General features: G+C 46.7%; 1 protein-coding gene and 1 long non-coding RNA gene across 2 annotated transcripts in view; one reads left to right on the top strand and one right to left on the bottom strand.

The window, feature by feature from the left end:
• Positions 1 to 14,887, bottom strand: part of LOC116660652 — a 46,431-nt gene extending 31,544 nt beyond the window's left edge. The window contains exon 1 of the long non-coding RNA XR_004316230.1: positions 14,637 to 14,887. This is a non-coding gene — a long non-coding RNA (uncharacterized LOC116660652). The remainder of the gene's footprint in view (positions 1 to 14,636) is intronic.
• On the top strand, positions 13,821 to 18,300 carry RAX (retina and anterior neural fold homeobox). The gene is made up of 3 exons (XM_032470567.1): positions 13,821 to 14,109; positions 14,397 to 14,653; positions 17,344 to 18,300. The coding sequence occupies exons 1-3, from the start codon at positions 13,821 to 13,823 to the stop codon at positions 17,854 to 17,856; spliced, it is 1,059 nt and encodes a 352-aa protein (XP_032326458.1). The 3' UTR covers positions 17,857 to 18,300.
• The last annotated feature ends 368 nt before the right edge of the window (positions 18,301 to 18,668 follow it).

The raw sequence follows: 18,668 nt of genomic DNA, 5'->3' as shown, positions 1-18,668 counted from the left end.
CCTGACAACCAAAATTAGTCTGATACCATCTGGTCCCGGTCCCAGTGGAGCTGTGTAACTGTTGGGAAGACTCTGGCCATGTTATCTTATTCCTCTCCTGTCACAACACACCACACCACACCACCCATACAACCCCAGTACCGGAGTGCACCACACCACAGCACAGCACATCAGACACCACCACCCCATCAATACCAAGGCACATGTGTGCGCGGTGGGGCAGGGAGGGCATGTGTTAGGGCATTCAGAAGGCCTTTTTCCCTCTAGAAGGTAAATGGTGTCTACACCATGCGATGGACACAAAACATAGACTCCAACAAGTGTAAAGGACCAGGAGGGACTCTATTCTAAACTCCCACACGATAGAGGAATTCTCTCTACAACAGCCCAGTGGAGCCTTATCTGGAAGCTCCCAGTGGTACAGAATTCACCATTTGCTGCTTCAAAGGAATTCAGCCACCACTCCTTCCATTTGTGGACACCTTTAATTGTTAGGAATTCCTTCCCTGTCTTAAGCTGAATTTGGCTACATCCTTGACCCACGGGTCAGGATTCGGCTATATGGCGCTACACAGGCACGCCTCAGTTCCCACTCGGGCCTCTGAGGATGTCCCCATCACTTTTCTCTTTTCCAGTGAGGACGTCTGCAGTTCTTCTCAGCTCTCATCACACAGCACTGACACTGTTAACCCACTAGGTAATCCTACTCCGATGGTCACCGGCCGCTAGAGAAGCCAGCCTTGCAGAAGACTCTGATGCCAGCGCTCTCCACACCTTGCCACTGGGCCTAATGTTTGCAGCCATTCCTTTGCTCCAACTGGTAGACAGGAACTAGGCTTCTAGCACCAGTCCTGCTACTGTGTGACCTTGAACAAGTCACTGGAAAATTCATTTCCTCAATGTAAAAATGAAGGGGCCAGATTACTTTACATTCTATGATATGTACTATTGTTTAAGAGTGGTCAATACCAAATGCAGATTTATCTTGTGAAAGAGGGCACATTGGCCCATGGTCACTGTCAGAGAGCTAGGTTTCTGTCCCTTTACTAACTCCAGCTAAGCAAATGAAGAGCAGGCCCCAGGGGTGACAAGGGGACAGAGTTTTGGTAGGTACTGGAAGGGAGAAGGGTCAGGAGCATAGAGGGTTGCCGGTGGAGAGAAAATCTAGAAGCCCAGGGGGCACTTTTAGCCGGGAGGAAGCAACCATAATGGCTGTGGCTAGGGGTGTGGAGGGATGAATTCCAAAAAGACAAATTAAATGGACTTTCTAATTTGCCCAGAATTAGTCTAGTGCTCAATTAGATATGTACTCTTACAGCATAATGAAACAGGAGGTCTCCTTTTGAAAGAATATTGACAGAGCGGGCTCAGCTATTCAGAGGCCAACTAATCCAGTTTGTGAGTTATATAAGCACTTCAGTTTTCACTCCTGACACCAGAAATCTGGCCAGATCACCACTTACAAACAGAACCATCAGAGACAGGGAGAGGAGAGAGATTAAAGAGGGACAGACTGGGGACTCGCAGCTTCTGATAACGGAGGATTACTTCCTACTCAATCAACCCTCCTGCAGAAAACAACTGTAAACTGTGGACAAAATACAAAGAAACAACAGCGTGAAGGCACCAGAGAGCCGCCAAAAGCAGATCTGCGCTGGAGGGGAATCACATCCACACTTGGAAGGAAAGAAAAGCACGGGTGAGTTTTCCTTTGTTTATAGGTTTCCTCTGCAGCGTGCTCCCAGTCAAGCCGGGTAAGACGCTTAAAACTCAAACAGAAAACCTGCAGCCCTATTGGCTGCAGCTGCATTGGCTCAAAGAACCAGCAGAGTTTGGGGCGACTGTAGTTGCCAGAAAGAGAAAGAGCGATTTCCAGAAGGGAGGGAGGCGTGGGAGGGCAGTCCTCAAGTGTCTGTAGTCTGATGGAGATACGGGCTAATCCCTGACCTGCGCATCATTAGGCAGACTCCAAGCCGCCCAGTTAGGTTAAACAGTTGAACTAAGAATTTTCTTGCTGCCCATCCGAGAGAAAAAGTTTGGAGTTTGTATCCAGCCAAGTCTGCTGACTCAGGAAAGTAAGTAGAAGGGAGGAAATAGTAAAGAGCACAAATCAGTGGAATAGAAAACAAAAAAATAGAAAGAAAAATAAGCTCAAAGCTTGGCTCTTTTTTGAAAAGGACCCACAAAATTGACAGACACTAGGTAGACCGCTCAGGGGAACAGAGTGAGGACGCATATTTCCAATATCAAAACCAAAACAGGATACACCTCAGATGCTCCAGATGTTAGAAGTTTAATAAGGGGGACAAAAAAAAAAAAAACCAGAAAACAAAACAAAAGTTTGATAAGGGAATACTATGGGTAACAATAAATTTGACAACTTGGTGAACTTAACAATCCTTTGAAAAAATAAAAACCTTACAAACACTGACACAAGATGAATAGAATAACCCCATGCTTATTGAAGAAAAAGAATTAATTCTCAAATCCTATTCATAAAGAAAAACCCAGGCCCAGGTGACTTAACTGGTCAATTCTATCAAATATTTAAGGAAGAAGTAACACCAACCTTACACAGACCTTTTCAGGAAACAGGAGAGGAGGGAATTCTTCCAAGTAACTTTCTTAGGCAAATACCCTGACACCAAATTCTGACAAAAACATTATAAAAACAGAATTGCAGGCCAATATCCCTGTTGAATAGAGATGAAGAATCCTTAGCTTAAAACTAACAGCAAATTAAGTTCAGCAATACAGAAAAAGGATAATATATCAAAGACAAGTTAGCTTTATAAACAAGCTATGTATAAGTTACAGATTGGGAGTAAATATTTTCAAAACCTGTATCTGACAAAAGACTGGAATCTGAGATGTAGATATGTCTTTTTTCAAATACAATTATATATTGATATATATTATATACTTTATATAAATTATATATATATCTTAGATACGTATAATTTTTATTGGATATAAATTATATAATTTATCAGATATAATTTATCAGCTATAAATTATATAATTTACATAAAATATATATTTAAAACTCTCACAATTCAATGATTAAAATTTTAAAAAACAAATTTAAGAAGAAAGGCAAAATATTTGAGCAAGACACTTCACAAAGGAAAATACACAAATGGCCAAGTATATGAAAAGGTGCTCACTGTAACTGTCAGGAAAATGAAAATTAAAACCAGTCACAAAATGATATTTTACCACAGACCCACTAGAGTGTTTAAAATTTTAAAAACCGACAATAGCAAGTGTTGGGGAGGCGGTGGTACAGTTATTGTATATTATTGGAGGGAGGGTTAAATAACACAACCACTTTCGGAAAAAGTTCTGGCAGTTTCATGTAAAAGTAATCTACTAAACTAAACTGCCTCTGATCTAGCATTCCATTCTCCAGATTTGAAAGCGCATGTCCTCAAAAAGATGTGTCCAATAATGTTCACAGCAGCTTTATTCATGATGGCCAGGAAGTAGAAACAGTCCAGGTGTCCCTCAGTGGGTGAATGGATACACAGCTACGGAATATTCATTCAACACAATGCTATTCAGCAATAAAAATGAATGAACCTCTGAGACACAAAACAACATGGATGAATCTCGAAAGCATTAAGCTGAGTGAAAGAAGTCTTGTGCAAGGTACCTGCTGTATGATTTCATTTGTAAGAAATTCTTGAATAGTTAAGCTAATCTGTGGTGAAAAGTACCAGAACAGTGTTTGCCTCTGGGAGAATGGTGGTAAGCACTGAGTGGAAAGGGTCATGTGTGAATTTTCTTGGGGTGATAGTCATATACCCTGTCTTGATAGGGGTTTGCTATAAAAAAGCATATTAAGTATAGGTTTTTGTCAAACTCATTAAATAGTACACTAAGATGTATGAACTTCACAATATGTGTATTTTACAGAAAAAGATAATCCTCTAAAACTATTGATCTCTAGCCAGTGAAACACTTGCACTTGTATATTTGGGGGTGAAATTGCACTGAAATCTACAACTTACTTTAGGAAGTGGAAAAAAAAAACCAAGAGATTGATGGATAGAGGACTGGGTAGATGAATAAATAGATAAATAGAATAATATAGCAAAATATTAATTTTAAAATCTAAGTGGTGGGGACTTGGTGTTTATAATCCCTTCAACTTTATTATATGTTTTTTAATTTTCTAAATATATATTTTTTATTTTATAATTAAATGCTGGGGGCAGAATGAATGAACTGCACTTTAGCAGCTCTGGTGAAAAAGGTATGACAGGAAGAAAAGCTGAAACAAACGAGTGAAACAAAGGTTGGGATTCTCTGTGCATTTTAAGCTTTCACTTTCTTCTCCACCCAAGCATTTAAATAACAGACAGATATTTGTTTCATATGCTTGTGTTCATGTGTAGGACTTTCATTTAAGAGTTCAAAGCATCGAACAATATATAAATATCACTCTCCCCCCCCCCAAAATAATTTCTACAAGAATTTCTTATTGCTTAATGCAATTAAAAAACAAAAGTTAAAATGGAATAAATATACTCACTGTCTAACCACAGGAATTCTGGAGGGACAATTCATGTCTTCTTGTTCTCATAGGGATTTAAAAGGCTAGCGCTCTCAGGTGTTTGAGTCAAAAGTAGTGCTTTGTGTGGACTTTCGGACCCAGCACAAAGCTGCACGCAGAGTGCCCTGCTGGTCGTCACCTGCAATGCTGGAGTCTTTCTGTCTCCCTCCTCCTCCTTCTCCTCCTCCTCCTGGCTTTCTTGGCCAGTCCATGTTTTCATCACAATCACTGTCAACAGATGTTAAATCCAAATGTCTCCCCAAAGATGTTAGAAACAGAAAATGTATTCCCTTACATTCACAACATAAATCCCTAGAAAACCTCGACAAAAAAATTCCTTCCCCAAAATTATAATGTGGCTCCTTCAAATAATATCAAATTGGGGGAAAAAATGTAAACAGATTTTGCAGGTTTGCCTGCAGTAGACTCTCCCTAGGTTGTGTTTTTTTTTTTGCTTTTTTTTTCCTTTAAAAAAATCATTTTTTTTATTGTGATAAAATACATACAACATAAAATTCACCGCTTTAACCCTCTTTAAGTGTCCAGTTCTGTGGCATTAAGTGCATTCACATTGTGGGCAGCCATCACCGCTATCTATCACCAGAGCTTATCAATCTTCCCCAGTGGAAACTCTGTACCCATTAAACACTAAGTTCCCGTTCCTTCTTTCCCCCTACTTTCTGGCAACCACCACTCCACTTTCTGTCTCTACAAATTTGACTACTATAGGGACCTCATATGAGTGGATCATACAATATTTGTCCTTTTGTGACTGGCTTATTTCACTTAGCATAACACCCTCAAGTTTCATTCCTATTGTAGCAGGTGTCGGAATTTCCCTTCCTTTTACAGCTGAATTGTATGTAGATACCACATTTTGTTTATCCATTCATCCACTGATGGACACTGGGTTGATTCTACCTTTTGGCTATTGTGAATAAGGCTACTATGAACGTGAATATGTAAATATCTATTTTGGTGCCTGCTTTCATTTTTTCCAGTGAAATTGGGTAGAATTCCACCCAGAAGTGGCATTGCTGGATCATCCTGACACTTTTGTCTACATTATAAATAGCAGTTTGGGGAGCTACAAAAATTATGCTTGGAGAGAGTAATAAAATTTGGTATCATACAAATTAAATTCAGATTCAGAAACCTTGAAAACTTTTTTGCCTTTTAAAAAACTTTTTATTATGGAAAACTTTCAAACCTAACCGAGAGTAGAAATACAAGCGTAACAAATCCACATGTACCCACGTACAGTAGGCTCTTTGCCCTACTCTAAAGAGCTGCCATCCTTGCAAAACTATCTCTTGCCACAATTCCATCTATAAACTGAAGACATCATTCTTAGATGATGTCTAAGTCCTTGGGCTATACAAGGATAACATACATGTACACAGTGATGGATGCTTGTTTTCTTAAGTCATTTCAGAAACCTTAATAGATTTCCAAGTTGTTTCTTTAAAGCTCATTTCTTGAACTTACAATGCACACACCCTGCAGTAAGTGTGGTAAGCTCCAGACATTTGAATGTAGACACTTCTGCAGAGCATCTTGAAAACCCCACTTGAAAGCATCTGGTAGTTAAAGGGGCTAATTAGATTGGTCAGGACGTATAAGATTAGCATTTTTAGGGCTTAAGGGGTCAAAGGAGAAAGTACAATAAAAATTGACAAACAAATGTCTATAAAGTTGTAGTCAACTGTAAAAGCCAATAGTCTGCAGTAGAGATGCAGGAGTCACTTTGGCAAAAAATGGCATTCCCTAAGATGGTGCACCCCGCTAGGAGAGAAGCTGGGCTGGGGTGGGCTCTGAGCACAGCGGACAGTGGCATTGCATGGAGCCCTGTCTCCTCATTTGATGAACACTCACATCAAAGGCGGTGGAGGCGACCCCAGCCTGCGCTGATGCTAACAAGACTGGAGTGGACTGAACTGACTTTTGAAAGCGATCAAATGATTTCTGTGGACTCTTCGGGAAGGAAGGCAAAGAAGTTTGACATTTTCCAAACACCTGGGAAATAATTAATATTTTAGAAAACACTCCAGATGACTGATTAAAAGAACTGTGAAAAATGTACACTCATACTAATGAATCGCTGTGTGAAATTAGACAGTTTACTGAATCTGTTTCCTCATCTGTGGAATAATGTTGCCTCGCAGTTACTCATTAAATCACCCACCACTATGCACCACGTATCTTCTAGATGCTAGGGATCTCAAAACAACGTCCCTGTTCTCATGCAGGTTAGATTCTAATGAGGGGAGCCAGGTAACAAACAAATAACAAATAAGATAGTTTTGGAGAATGAAAGGTACTATGAGACAGACAGAATGACAAGAAGGATCATGTGAAAGTTTAGGGGAGGACATTGCACCCAGTGAGAATAGTCAGTGCAAAGGTCCTGAGGCAGCAAAGGGCTTGGAAGATTTCAAGAAAAGAAAAAGGCCACTGTGGCTGTAGCTCAGAGAGCACGTTGGAGCAGATAGGAAAGTGGCCAGAAGTGTTCAAGGAGGCTGTTTGAAAAGTGGGGAAGAGGTAAGTCTTACAGAGCTAAAAGCAGGCTTAGGGACAATGAGTGGTGTGGGGGAAGAAAGGGATTATAATAATATCGACCTTAAAAAATAATAGTAATATTGACCTTACAGGGTGCTGTGAAGATGAAATGAGAATTGGCACCCTGATAACGCTGCTTTCAAAAGGACGAGGAGAGAAGGATCCTGGAGATGGCCAAACCCTGGGTGGGGGTTGGGTCTAGGCTGCTGAAAAATGGGCATCCTCAGATTTGCCTTCTTAGCGCTCTAAGAGGATTGATGGGCTCCAAGACCATCATCCCCTTGAGATAAATGTCTCTTGTGCTTCCCCTAGACACTCTGAATTCAATTAGTTTAATTAGAAAACAAGTAAAGAGGAATTATCTTAATATAGCTTTGCTCCTAACAACGCAAAAAAAAAAAAAAAAAGCCCACCGCTTTAGTAGAAATCTACATTTCCCTTTATTTACATGTTCTAAGATAATGGTGTAAATGTCCATTTTGGCTTTCTTTTTTTGGTCAAGAAGGTGGCTATCTCTTGTCCAAGAGATCATATTTTAGTTTCACTAGTAATAATATTTCCTAATTTCTTCACTCCTTGATGAAGCAGAAGCATTGATATGCTACTAAATATTTTTAAAACATTATGGGGGTTGGGAGGGAAAGAATGCCCTGATTTTTAGTGTTTGGTAATTTCAGTGGTGAAAATACTCCCACTATGGCTGATTTCAAGCCGTGAACTCAGAGCTGGGAAGAGATGCTAGCCATTGGCTCTCACAAGCCAGGCAGAGTGATTCCGGCATGCCAGTGGGTAGGAACATCAATTATTTGCCAAAATGCCCTGCAAATCTATTGCCAAGGGAATTTTTTTCTCCTCCACAGAGGCTACTTGGATTTGCATCAGCTGAAAAGGCAAGTTCAGGACCAAGGTAACTGTGCTGATAAATAACTGGGGTATAGTGTGAGAAGTAATTTCATTGTGTTTGTACAATAAACATTCCTCCAGGATTCAAGCACAGACTTACTCTGTGCAAGCACGGGACACCCAGGGAAGGGTCCTAAGAGCTGAGTGGCTGTGGTAAAGCCACAGCAGCCTAGTGGAGTCTGGGAATCCAGAGACTGGCCTCTAGCCCAAGCCCCACCACAGATGTTCTGTCTCATTCAGGGCAAATCACAGCTTCTCTGGGTCCACGTTTCCACATCTACAAAGGAAAAGTGGAGACTAGACATGAGAGAGCATCAGAGACTAGTTTTTAGGGATGTTGTTCCCAAAATACTGTAATTGGGAAATAATGGACGTGCCAAAGGAGGAGACAGATCTCTTGCTAATTACTGGATGGTCTAAAAGAGAGCTGTGGTTTCTGTTCTTACACGAAAGAAAGTCTTTCCAACAAGGCATTATTACCAGAAAACACAAAAGCTCCCAACTGCTCTACGTTACATTTTGTGACTGGATGAAATGTCTGGTTCCATATGCCCTTCGGACAGAGATGCCTGTGAGGTCCATCTCTTCATTGGTTTATGTATTTTAGCCACAATTCTGTGATGGGATTTTTATTCACTGCAACATCCTTGTATCATCACTTCAATTTAGTCTGAAAATAGTAGAAAAGATTCAGGTGGTCATACTGACTAGTAAACTGGTGTCTGGGAAGTGTCTTTCTCATTTGTGCCAATTTTATGAAACCGATCAGGGATATCCATGACGAGTTGTTATAAAAATGGAGTTTCTGGTAAGCATCTCCAAGAACACTCTCCTGAAGTACCTTCTGTGGTACTTCAAGTAGGAAAATGTTTCATCAGTTAGGAAGATCTGATAGTGAGAGACGAACAGATATAATGTATTTTATCTCTGGACTCAATATGTCAGTTTTAGAGAGTTTAGCTATTGATTTTTTTTTGCAATGACTGTCAGCAGCTTTTATGTTGTGCCCATGACAGACAAGATACAGTAGAGTATAGGAGATAATTCATTGCTTCAAAGGCAGACAAAACAAATGACACGTGGTAGATGTTTAAAATATGTATCGTTCACACACCACTGAGAATTGGAACTCTGGGAACAGAGAGAGAATTCCCTAAACTTTATAAGGCAGCCTTGGGAAGTTATTTTTATTTTTATATTTTTAGTGAAGGTACTGGGGATTGAACCCAGGATCTCATGCATGTTAAGTACGCGCTCTACCTCTGATCTATTTCCCTCCCTCCTACTTATTTGTAAAGCGTATCTGTCATCATTATAATTGACCAAATAAATTATAGACTGCCCATCACAACTTTTTTACTCCCATATCCCTCCGACTCTGAACCACATTATTCCTGTACCCTTTGACTCCCAAATGTTCTTACTTTATCTGCTAGTCCTCATACAGTCACAGGAGAATTAACAGGGCACACATATGTACACACACACACACACACACACACATACTGGGAGGTAGTACACCCAGTGGTTAGATGGATATTCCTGAAAAAACACCCAGCTTCAAGTCCTGGCTCCACCTGAAACCAGCTGTTCAACCTTAGGTAAGTGACTTAGCCTCTCTGTGTCTCAGATTCCTTATCTGTAGGGATAACAACAGTGACTACCTCTCAGGGTTATTGTGAGGACTAATTAGGTCATCTATGCAAAGGACTCAGAAGAGTGCCCACTGGCATATAGTCAGTATTCAATAAATAATAACTACTATTATATATATTAACCTCTTGACAACTGAGTTTGTTGAACTTCAGTGTGCCAGTGTGCGTTTAATGATTACACAAGCTGAGTTTTTTTGACTACAGCTAAAGTTAAGTTGCTTTGTCTAAGTAAACATGTGGGAGGAGCTGGACCTCCAGTGTGCTACCAGACAGACGGAGTTACTCCAGGACTGAAATACATCTACTAAGGGGCCAGCCTCCACGCAGACCATCGAGTTGGCTTTATAAACTTTATGGAGTGATATCCCACCGGTCCTCCAACAGACACTTTTCACCCAAACCTAAAACATCACTTCAAGGTGAAACTACCAGATTCCAGTGCAATTAGCTCACTTTGTGAGTGGGCCTCCTGCCTCCCCAGTGCACGGAAAACTCACTCCATAGATGCCCACTTTCTCAAGAATGTGTAGGTGAAGCAGTCCGCCTAGAAGACTTCTAGAAATGGGACCTCCTGTTCTCATCCAGGGTAAAAGAGCCACCTTCTTCCACGACTTCACATCGTTGCTGGTTACGTCTGGACTTCCTTTTCTTCATGCTAGCCAGCACCTATCCCCTTTCTTTAAAATCTCCCAGCGCCAGTCGTCCTTCTAGATTGTCTATCCCACATCACGCCGAGCCTCCCACTCCTAGACCCCTCCCAAGCCCCAGCTACCCCCATTCTCCTCCCTTCTGGAAATGCTTCTCTGAGCCATGCCAAGTTTAAATGGGCTTTAGCTTAAGTTCAGTCTGCATGTAGGGGCTGGGAGGAGGGAGTTTTCTTTGATCCACCTAATGAATTAATGAATTAAACAGAGGTGGAGTTCAGAAGCCAGGCTCCTTACTTTTGCCGAAGCTGGGCTGATTCCGAGCTGGCGTAACTGCTGGAAAAATGCAGCTTTGGGCTAGAAGAATTAGGGACATGGCCGAGTCCATTCATCTTCCCTAATCGAGTTCTTGGGAAATACACATGTAGATTAGCCCCTAACAATGACCCCCGGCTGATTGCTTGGAGTACCCTCCACTGTGCCCACAATAGTATTGACTAGCTCTTTATGTCCCGCACAAAAGAAGTTCCAACCTCCCCTCGTCCTGCTTTGCCCTGTTTCCCTGGCAGTCCCTCGCCAGTGGCTGTTGAAGTCTTTTCTGCTTTTCACCCGGAGACTCTGAAATAAACAGTAAATAAAAGCTAACCTCACCTGGACCTATTAGGGAGAGCTGGGCAGTTCCAGAGGGAATTAACTTTGGAAAACAAGGCCATAAGCCCCTTAGCGTGTGGGCAGCAGCTTAAGAAAATGCTGCCAATCTTTGTTTAGTGGTGATTACAGAGATCAATTTAATATTGGGGGAGTTTACATAAAAAGCATAGTCAGTCAGTGGGGAAATAACAAATACCAATTACTTATCCCTACGGCTGCCCTCTGGTCACCAAGGCATCAGCACCTCTGGTTCATCGGACCTTGTCGGGTGCCACCAGAACGTTTTCGGGGAGAGTGCATTTAACAGCTTAGAAAATGTGATGAGGGCCCCGGGCAGCAGGCTTCCCCTTGTCCTGTCATCCTGGACACCAGGGCCCAAAGGCCACTCACTGTCTACAGGCCTTGACTTCATCTCTTTGGGGAACTAAGCTGCCTCCACCTCAGCCTCTTACATGCAGGAGTCAGTCTCCAGGAAGGATTCAAGACCACTGCAGACTAAGATGTGCCTTGATTCTGTTCAAAAATATCACACTCTGCCATAGGGAGCACAAATGAGGGGGCCAGAGAGCTCTGGACAAGGAGTTGGCTGGTCTGAGTTCTAGTCCTGACCCCTCCACTTAATAGCTGTATCACTTTGAGCCTCAATTTTCTCTTCTGTAAAATGGGGGCAAATTGTCCTGTGCACCTCACAGGGTTGTGAAGATCAGATGATACAAAGGATGTTCAAGGACTCTGAAAACTATGAAGTGAAATGCTGTAAAGTGCATATTGGTTTTCATTAATTTAGCTTTTTCTTAAACTTAAAAACAATCTCTCACTTGAATCAGCTTAGTTCCATCTACTGCAAACTCCCATGTTTGCTATTTTATTTACCTTTTATAGTTTTATTTAAAATAGAGTGATTTGTGTACTGATCACCCACCCCCAAGTGCCCATCAGGGAGAGTTAACCATTTCCATTTAAAGATCCTTAATGTAGTTACACGTCCTTTTGAATGTCCTTCTAACATCAATTTAAAGGTAGAGAAGCTTAAAATATGTGTTTTTCTCTTGTTTCTTCCTTTGTCTTATCTCCCAGGCTGGATGTCAAATTCCTTAAGGCCACCAGCCCCAGCCTTTCCTTTCTTTTGTGATGCTGACACGGCCCACATCAGTCCCTCAGAAGGGACGCAGGAACTGCTTGCCTCAATGCAAGATGAAATCAACCAACGGTGGGGGGGCGGGGGAGATGTCCCTGCGTGGAGATCTGAGGGCCTCAGCAAAAGAGATTTTAAGAATCTCCATTTTGTATCTCTATGAGACGAAAGATGTTAACTAAACTTACTGTGGTAATCATTTCATTTCATATATATATACACATTTCATATATATGTGTGTGTGTATGTATGTGTATATATATATATATATATATATCTCAAGTCATTAAGCTGCACACTTTAAACTTATACAGTGCTGTATCTCAATAAAATGAGGAAAGAAAATAAAAAGAAACTCTAGGTCCTTAGCCTTTTAGGAAGGCATTTTGGTTCACTTTCCCCCAACAGTTCAGTGAGGGCCAGGGACTGCGTCGGGTCTGGCACCAGAAGTGCTGGTGTTCACAGTGCACAGAACTGGGGGAATGTGAAAAGAACATTCGCTCGCAGAAAACATCTTTCCACTTGGCCTATGAGTCACGCCAGGCCACGGAAGCCTCATGGGGTCCCCAAAGGGGAAAGAAATGCCAGCAGATTAAGCCTGTGGCCCCCAGAGAAGCGTGAGGCCTTGCCCCCAGAGGAAGGCCCGTTCCCACTAAGCCTGAGGTTAGGTCATCTCCTTGCCCTGGAGGTGGAGCGGGTTAGGAGGGTTCCCTCAGGACAAATAGTCTGAGAGAGTGAGGAACCCCTAGAGGGTCTCCCGCAGGCTTGAGCCCGGCAGCGTGTCCGACTCGGCGCCTCCCAGCCTCCTGCTGGGCCGTCGGACACTTGAGGTCACCAGGCCTACGGGCACAGATGGCCTCACTGCCCCCAGGGGCGGGTGCCGGAGTCAGGGAGCCTCCGGGCGCGCAAGTTCCAGGGGACAGGGAGGAGCAGTTGAATCAGATATAGACAAACAAAATAAACCCGAAGTACAGGGCCGAAAGAGAAAGGAAAATTCTAACTGGGAAGAAGCGTGGACTGACTTCCAATGCTGTAAAGACAGGTAGCCTCACTCAGTCTTTCCAAGGGTCGCCTCAGGCGCTCAGCGAGCCTTGGGGCAGAAGGCGAGCCTGGGGTCGGGGAGATGAGCCCAACGAGAGAGGCAAGCTGGAGGGAGAGGTGGGACCAAGGGCGTCTGCTCCACTGAGGCAGGACTGGAGTGAGCGGCCCCCGAACCCGGGTCCCCGGCACGTCAAACATACCACCGCTGGTCCCCGGCGCGCTCGCCAGTGTTCCTAGCGGATCAAGAGGGGGGAGGGGGGATGTAAAGAGTGCGCCCCACCCCCGGGGTGGCAGGGCGAAGACCCTGAGACTGGGCGAGGGAAGGACCCGCCCCGCTGTGGGGGGAGGGATCAGGGAAGAGGCTGGGTCCCCGGAGAAAGGGGAGGAGCTGGGGTGAGCGGGCTCCGAGCCTTTAGCGCCCAGAGCCCCAGCCACCGGGAGTCGGAGCTCCGACTCCTGCCCGGACCCAGGCAGCCGCGGGCCGAGCGCTCGCCCACCTCTAGTGCGCGCAGCCCGGGCCGGCGTCGCCCGCGTAACTTGATTTTGGAGCGGGACCCCTCGGGTTGGACGGTCGCAACCGGGAGGAGCTGCCTTGGAGCCACTTCTGTCGGTCTTCTAAGCAGGCGGCGCTACCGAGAGCGCAAGCCGCGCCCTCCCGCGTCCAGGCGCTCCCCATGCACCTGCCCGGCTGCGCCCCCGCCATGGCCGACGGCAGCTTCTCGCTGGCCGGCCACCTGCTCCGCAGCCCGGGCGGGAGTACCTCGCGGCTGCATAGCATCGAAGCCATCCTGGGATTTACCAAGGATGACGGGATCCTCGGCTCCTTCCCGGAGGAGAGGGGCGCCCGGGGCGCGAAGGAGCGGGATAGGAGGCCGAGCGCGCGGACCGCCTGTCCCAAGGCGCCTGCAGGAGGTGCGGAGCCCTCCCCGCCGCCCGCCCCGGCGCCCGCTCCCGAGTACGAAGGTGAGTGCGCACCCTGGCTGCTCCGAGGCCCTTAAGGCGCCCAAACTTAGAAGCTCTGCAAGAGGAGAATGCCCCTGCCTTAACTTTTATTAAGGCATCTGGGCGCCGGGGTGGGGGCTGTGTGCACCGCAGGAGCTTCCAACTTGGGTTCAGAGAAAGCTCAGGAGCTTGTCGCAGCCCTCAACTCCGACCTCCCTGGGCCATCTCAGAGCCCGCTTGGGTAGGCAGGGTGGGTCCCGGGACACTCCGGGGAGTGTCTCTGACCGTCTGGGGTCTGGTCGTCCCAGCCCCTCGCCCCTACTGCCCCAAGGAGACAGGGGAGGCACGGCCGAGCCCTGGGCTGCCTGTGGGACCCGCCGCCTCCGGCGACTCGAAGCTGTCAGAAGAGGAGCAGCCCAAAAAGAAGCACCGACGGAACCGCACAACCTTCACCACATACCAGCTGCATGAGCTGGAGCGCGCGTTCGAGAAGTCCCACTACCCCGACGTGTACAGTCGCGAGGAGCTGGCCGGCAAGGTCAACTTACCCGAGGTCCGGGTCCAGGTAAAGCGTCCAGATGGGCCCCCAGGAGGGCTGGAAGTTCAAGCGTCAGCCAGTGCTCCCTTGAACTCCAGGGCATCCAGGCCTTTATCATGGCACTTTCCCCGTGGGCCTTCCTCCACTTCGTTCGCCCGGGGCCGCATAGGAGCGTCACATATCTTCCACGTGCCTCATGCACCGGCCCTCCAACAGTCTGTTCCAATTTATAGTAGCATCTCCCCTTTGGGGTCTCCCTCGTCTAAGCTAAAGAGATAAATTGGGAATGGTTGGCAACTTGAAGAAGCAACAGCATCCAGGATTGGGGAGGAAATGTAGGGGGAAGGTGAGAAGCACTGAGTGGAGAGGGGCTGTAGGCAGCCACTGGAGGGTAACCAGATTGGGGCTCCAAATGACACCCTAGTCACTAACTGCACTCACCGCATTGAAAACCAAAACCCGTCTACTTACGAGGGGTCTGGCGCCTCACGGTTGAAACTTTCTGCGGATTTGTTTAAGAAATTGACTTTTGCTTCCCTGGTGCACATCCAGCCAAACTTCCCGCTGCTGCAGAGGCCTTTTCTTTTTTATTTAAAGGGGTTTTCGCTTTAATTAAAGCTGAATTATCTTTAATCCCTGATCATTAAAATATTTGAAAGCCTTAAATATTTGCTAGTCATCTGTGAAAAATCTGGGAGGAGTTCCAAATTGGGAGAGTTTACAGAGGCCTGAAAGGTAGACATTGGGAACAAATTTCACTGCATCTGAAAGGCATTGGAACCAGGATGGGATATGTGTGTGTGTGTCTAATGCATTGATTTTTCAGGAAGTGAGGACACTCAGATGTTTGGAGCTTTTAGCTTTGTCTTAAAAGTAAAAGCAAACAGGCTCTTGCCTTTTGTCTTTTCTGCTTAGTTTAAGGGGTTAATGTAATGAGTGTATGTCATGGTTTAAAAAAAAAAAAAAGTTCCCTAATGTGACTCGGGATTAACCGGTAAGGACAGTTCAATGTCTCCTAATTTGGGGTAGTAAAGCTGCAATGATTTCATTGATGGAGTGGACATTTTACCACCTGCTTTTCAGGGAGGGAGGCTGGGGTAGGGAGAGGGAAAGAAAACCAGTGGGAGATGAAAACAGAGGAAAAAGACAAAGCTCTCCAGTGCCCCTCCGGGTTATAGGCGTAGCCAAATCAGGGTTGGGGCTGACTTCTCACCTCTGTCCCACCTTCCTTCATCCCTCTTTGCTTGTTCAGGAATTTTTGCTTCTTCTCTAAGACGTGTGCTTCTTGAGAACAGTGTCTCTGAGATCACAGGGCAAGCACAGTGCCCAGCATATGGCAGATTCTTAACACATGGCTATGATGCAATCAGACGGGGTGTGGTAGGCAGGGTCTCCCACTGTGTTAAGGACAGCAGTAGAGCAGTATAAGAGCGGGCTCTCCCAGTCTATAGCCTTCTGACTTGGGATAGGATCTGAAGCCTATAGCTGATATTTTGGGGGATGGAGTGGGACATGGCGGGGTGGGGAGGAAGGGGCAGTTGGATGGGAGCCCTCATCCTCACCAGTGTTTCTCTATATATCTAACATTTCTGGGGAAATCAGGGCCTCGGATACGAAGATAAATCTTTTGTAGAGAGAGGTACCTACATTTTTGTTCTTTCCCTTTTCTCCCCAAACCCCAGCCTTGCACACAGTTGTCCTGCTCTGCTCAGGTGCTAAGTGGCTTTTTCTCAGTTCTCCTAGGAGGACTCTCTATTATTGACACAACTGCTCTCTCCCTTTTGAGGTGGCAACGAGTCCCACATCTTCCTTCATAAATTTAACAATGAAGCCACCAGTTTGGCCAAAGTTCTTTCTAGATTCTCCACTAGACCAGTTCTCTCTGTTTTGTTCGTGGGGGTGGTAAGTTGGTGGTGAAACCTTAATCACACCCTTTCTTGTGCTTTTATCAAATTAGTAATGGAAGTTTCAGTGTTTGGAGACCAGACTTTACTCTTGGTGTGAACTTTCTATATGTAAAGAAAACAAAAAGGAAAAACTTGAACTCATTGAACTCATCTTGGGGTAATGTCAAAACTAACTCCATACAGCAAAAGTAGATTATTAAACTTGAACTATTGTAATCATTGAAAGCCATTTATAAGAGACATCAGAAATACTAATCGGATTTCGATTAAATATGAATGAAAATCTTATTAAAGTAGTAATATGCATATTTAAATATTGCTTGGGATAGAATAAGCCTACTTGGTTCTACCATTTATAACCAGTAATTCGTGGAAATTCTACCACACGGGGAAGGAAGCAAGGTTTAAAGTCAAGTGTCAGGATGGGCTGCCAACCAGCAGGTCACAGAAATTTGGTGAGATCTGGTTTCCCAAGTCCCACGGTCCAATTCCAGGGTTAACTTCGCTTTTTTTTCCTGAGCACCTGTTCCGTGCCCGAGTAGGAAACGGATCCAGCCACAGCTAAGGGTGAGGCAAACAGGGACACGGGTGGGAACTCACCACGGAGAACAGGGATGGGACAAAGAGACTCAGAGGAATCGAGAGAGGAGGGAGGAGACAGCAGAAAACGGGAAAGAAAGAAGGTTAATGCTGGCGGGAAGCAGGAGAGGGTAGTGAAAGCAGCAGGTGAAAGAGTCGAGCCCCAGTTTACTTGGGGATGGGGAGTCCTGCCCCCGCCGCATCCTGACGGCGCCGTGCTGCCTTCCGCAGGTGTGGTTCCAGAACCGACGCGCCAAGTGGCGGCGGCAGGAGAAGCTGGAGGTGTCGTCCATGAAGCTGCAGGACTCGCCCCTGCTCTCCTTCAGCCGCTCCCCGCCCGCCGCGGCCCTGGCGCCCCTCGGGGCGGGCCCGGGGGGCGGCGGCGGCGGCGGGCCGGCGGGGGGCGCCCTGCCGCTGGAGTCGTGGCTCGGGCCGCCGTTGCCGGGCGGGGGCGCCACGGCGCTGCAGAGCCTGCCGGGCTTCGGGCCGCCGGCGCAGAGCCTGCCCGCCAGTTACACGCCGCCGCCGCCGCCGCCGCCCTTCCTGAACTCCCCGCCGCTCGGCCCCGGCCTGCAGCCCCTCGCGCCGCCGCCGCCGCCGCCGCCCGCCTACCCGTGCGGGCCCGGCTTCGGGGACAAGTTCCCGCTGGACGAGGCGGACCCGCGCAACAGCAGCATCGCGGCACTGCGCCTGAAGGCCAAGGAGCACATCCAGGCCATCGGGAAGCCGTGGCAGGCCCTCTAGGGGCCCCGGGGACCGAATCAGGCCAGACGCCCGTCCTGGGAGCCGCCCCCGAGCCAGACGCGCGCACCCCTTCTTCCTGCGCTTCCCCGACGCGGCCATCTTGCCCTGCGCCGTCCGAAGACTTGAGTCTGGGCGCCAATCTGCGGCTGACTTACCGGCGAGCGCTGGTTCTCAGGCCAACTGAGGCCGTCTAGCCACCCCCACACCCCCATGGACCCCTGGCCTTGCTGCTGCAGGGGGAAAGACGGCCACGCTGCTTCTACCTGGGCGTGGGCCGGAGCCGCCGGGCTCAAGGGGCCCAAAATGCCTGACAGCCTCGGCCGCTCCCGCGCGGCGTAGCAACCCCTGAGAAGGACGACTGGGAGGAAGGGGAGCTGGAGAGAGTTTGAGGGACTGTTTGTATAGGTAGTTTCAAAGAATTGGGGAGGAGAATTAAAGATTTACCTGTTTTGGTTTGACTCTGGTTAAATGCGCTCAGGACTGCGGTGGCGGGGAGGAAGGGGGTGGTGTGAATGTGGGTTCTGGAAGGGCTGCGGTGATGGACCACGTGCGGGAAAGTAGAGGCATGCGCAGGAGCTGGGTCTCCCCTCTGGGGGAGAATCTCCGCATCCCAGACACTGCGGCGCCCTAGACCAGAACGCCCCACTCCTGGCTCCGCCTGCGCCTGCGACTGTGTAAGGTTACCAGTGTTTGGAGCTACGGCTCAGCTACCTGCGCGTTTCCAGTCCCTCGATACCCCAAAAGCCAAGCTGCAGTTGCTACTTTGGCTTGACCCCAATAAGAAGCGTCTACACCATCTTCCCTAGGGTAAG

Source organism: Camelus ferus, chromosome 30 (assembly GCF_009834535.1).
Source record: "Camelus ferus isolate YT-003-E chromosome 30, BCGSAC_Cfer_1.0, whole genome shotgun sequence".
Taxonomy (NCBI): Eukaryota; Metazoa; Chordata; class Mammalia; order Artiodactyla; family Camelidae; genus Camelus; species Camelus ferus.
The sequence above is the reverse complement of the archived record's forward strand: the minus strand, read 5'-3'. Positions and strand labels throughout refer to the sequence as shown.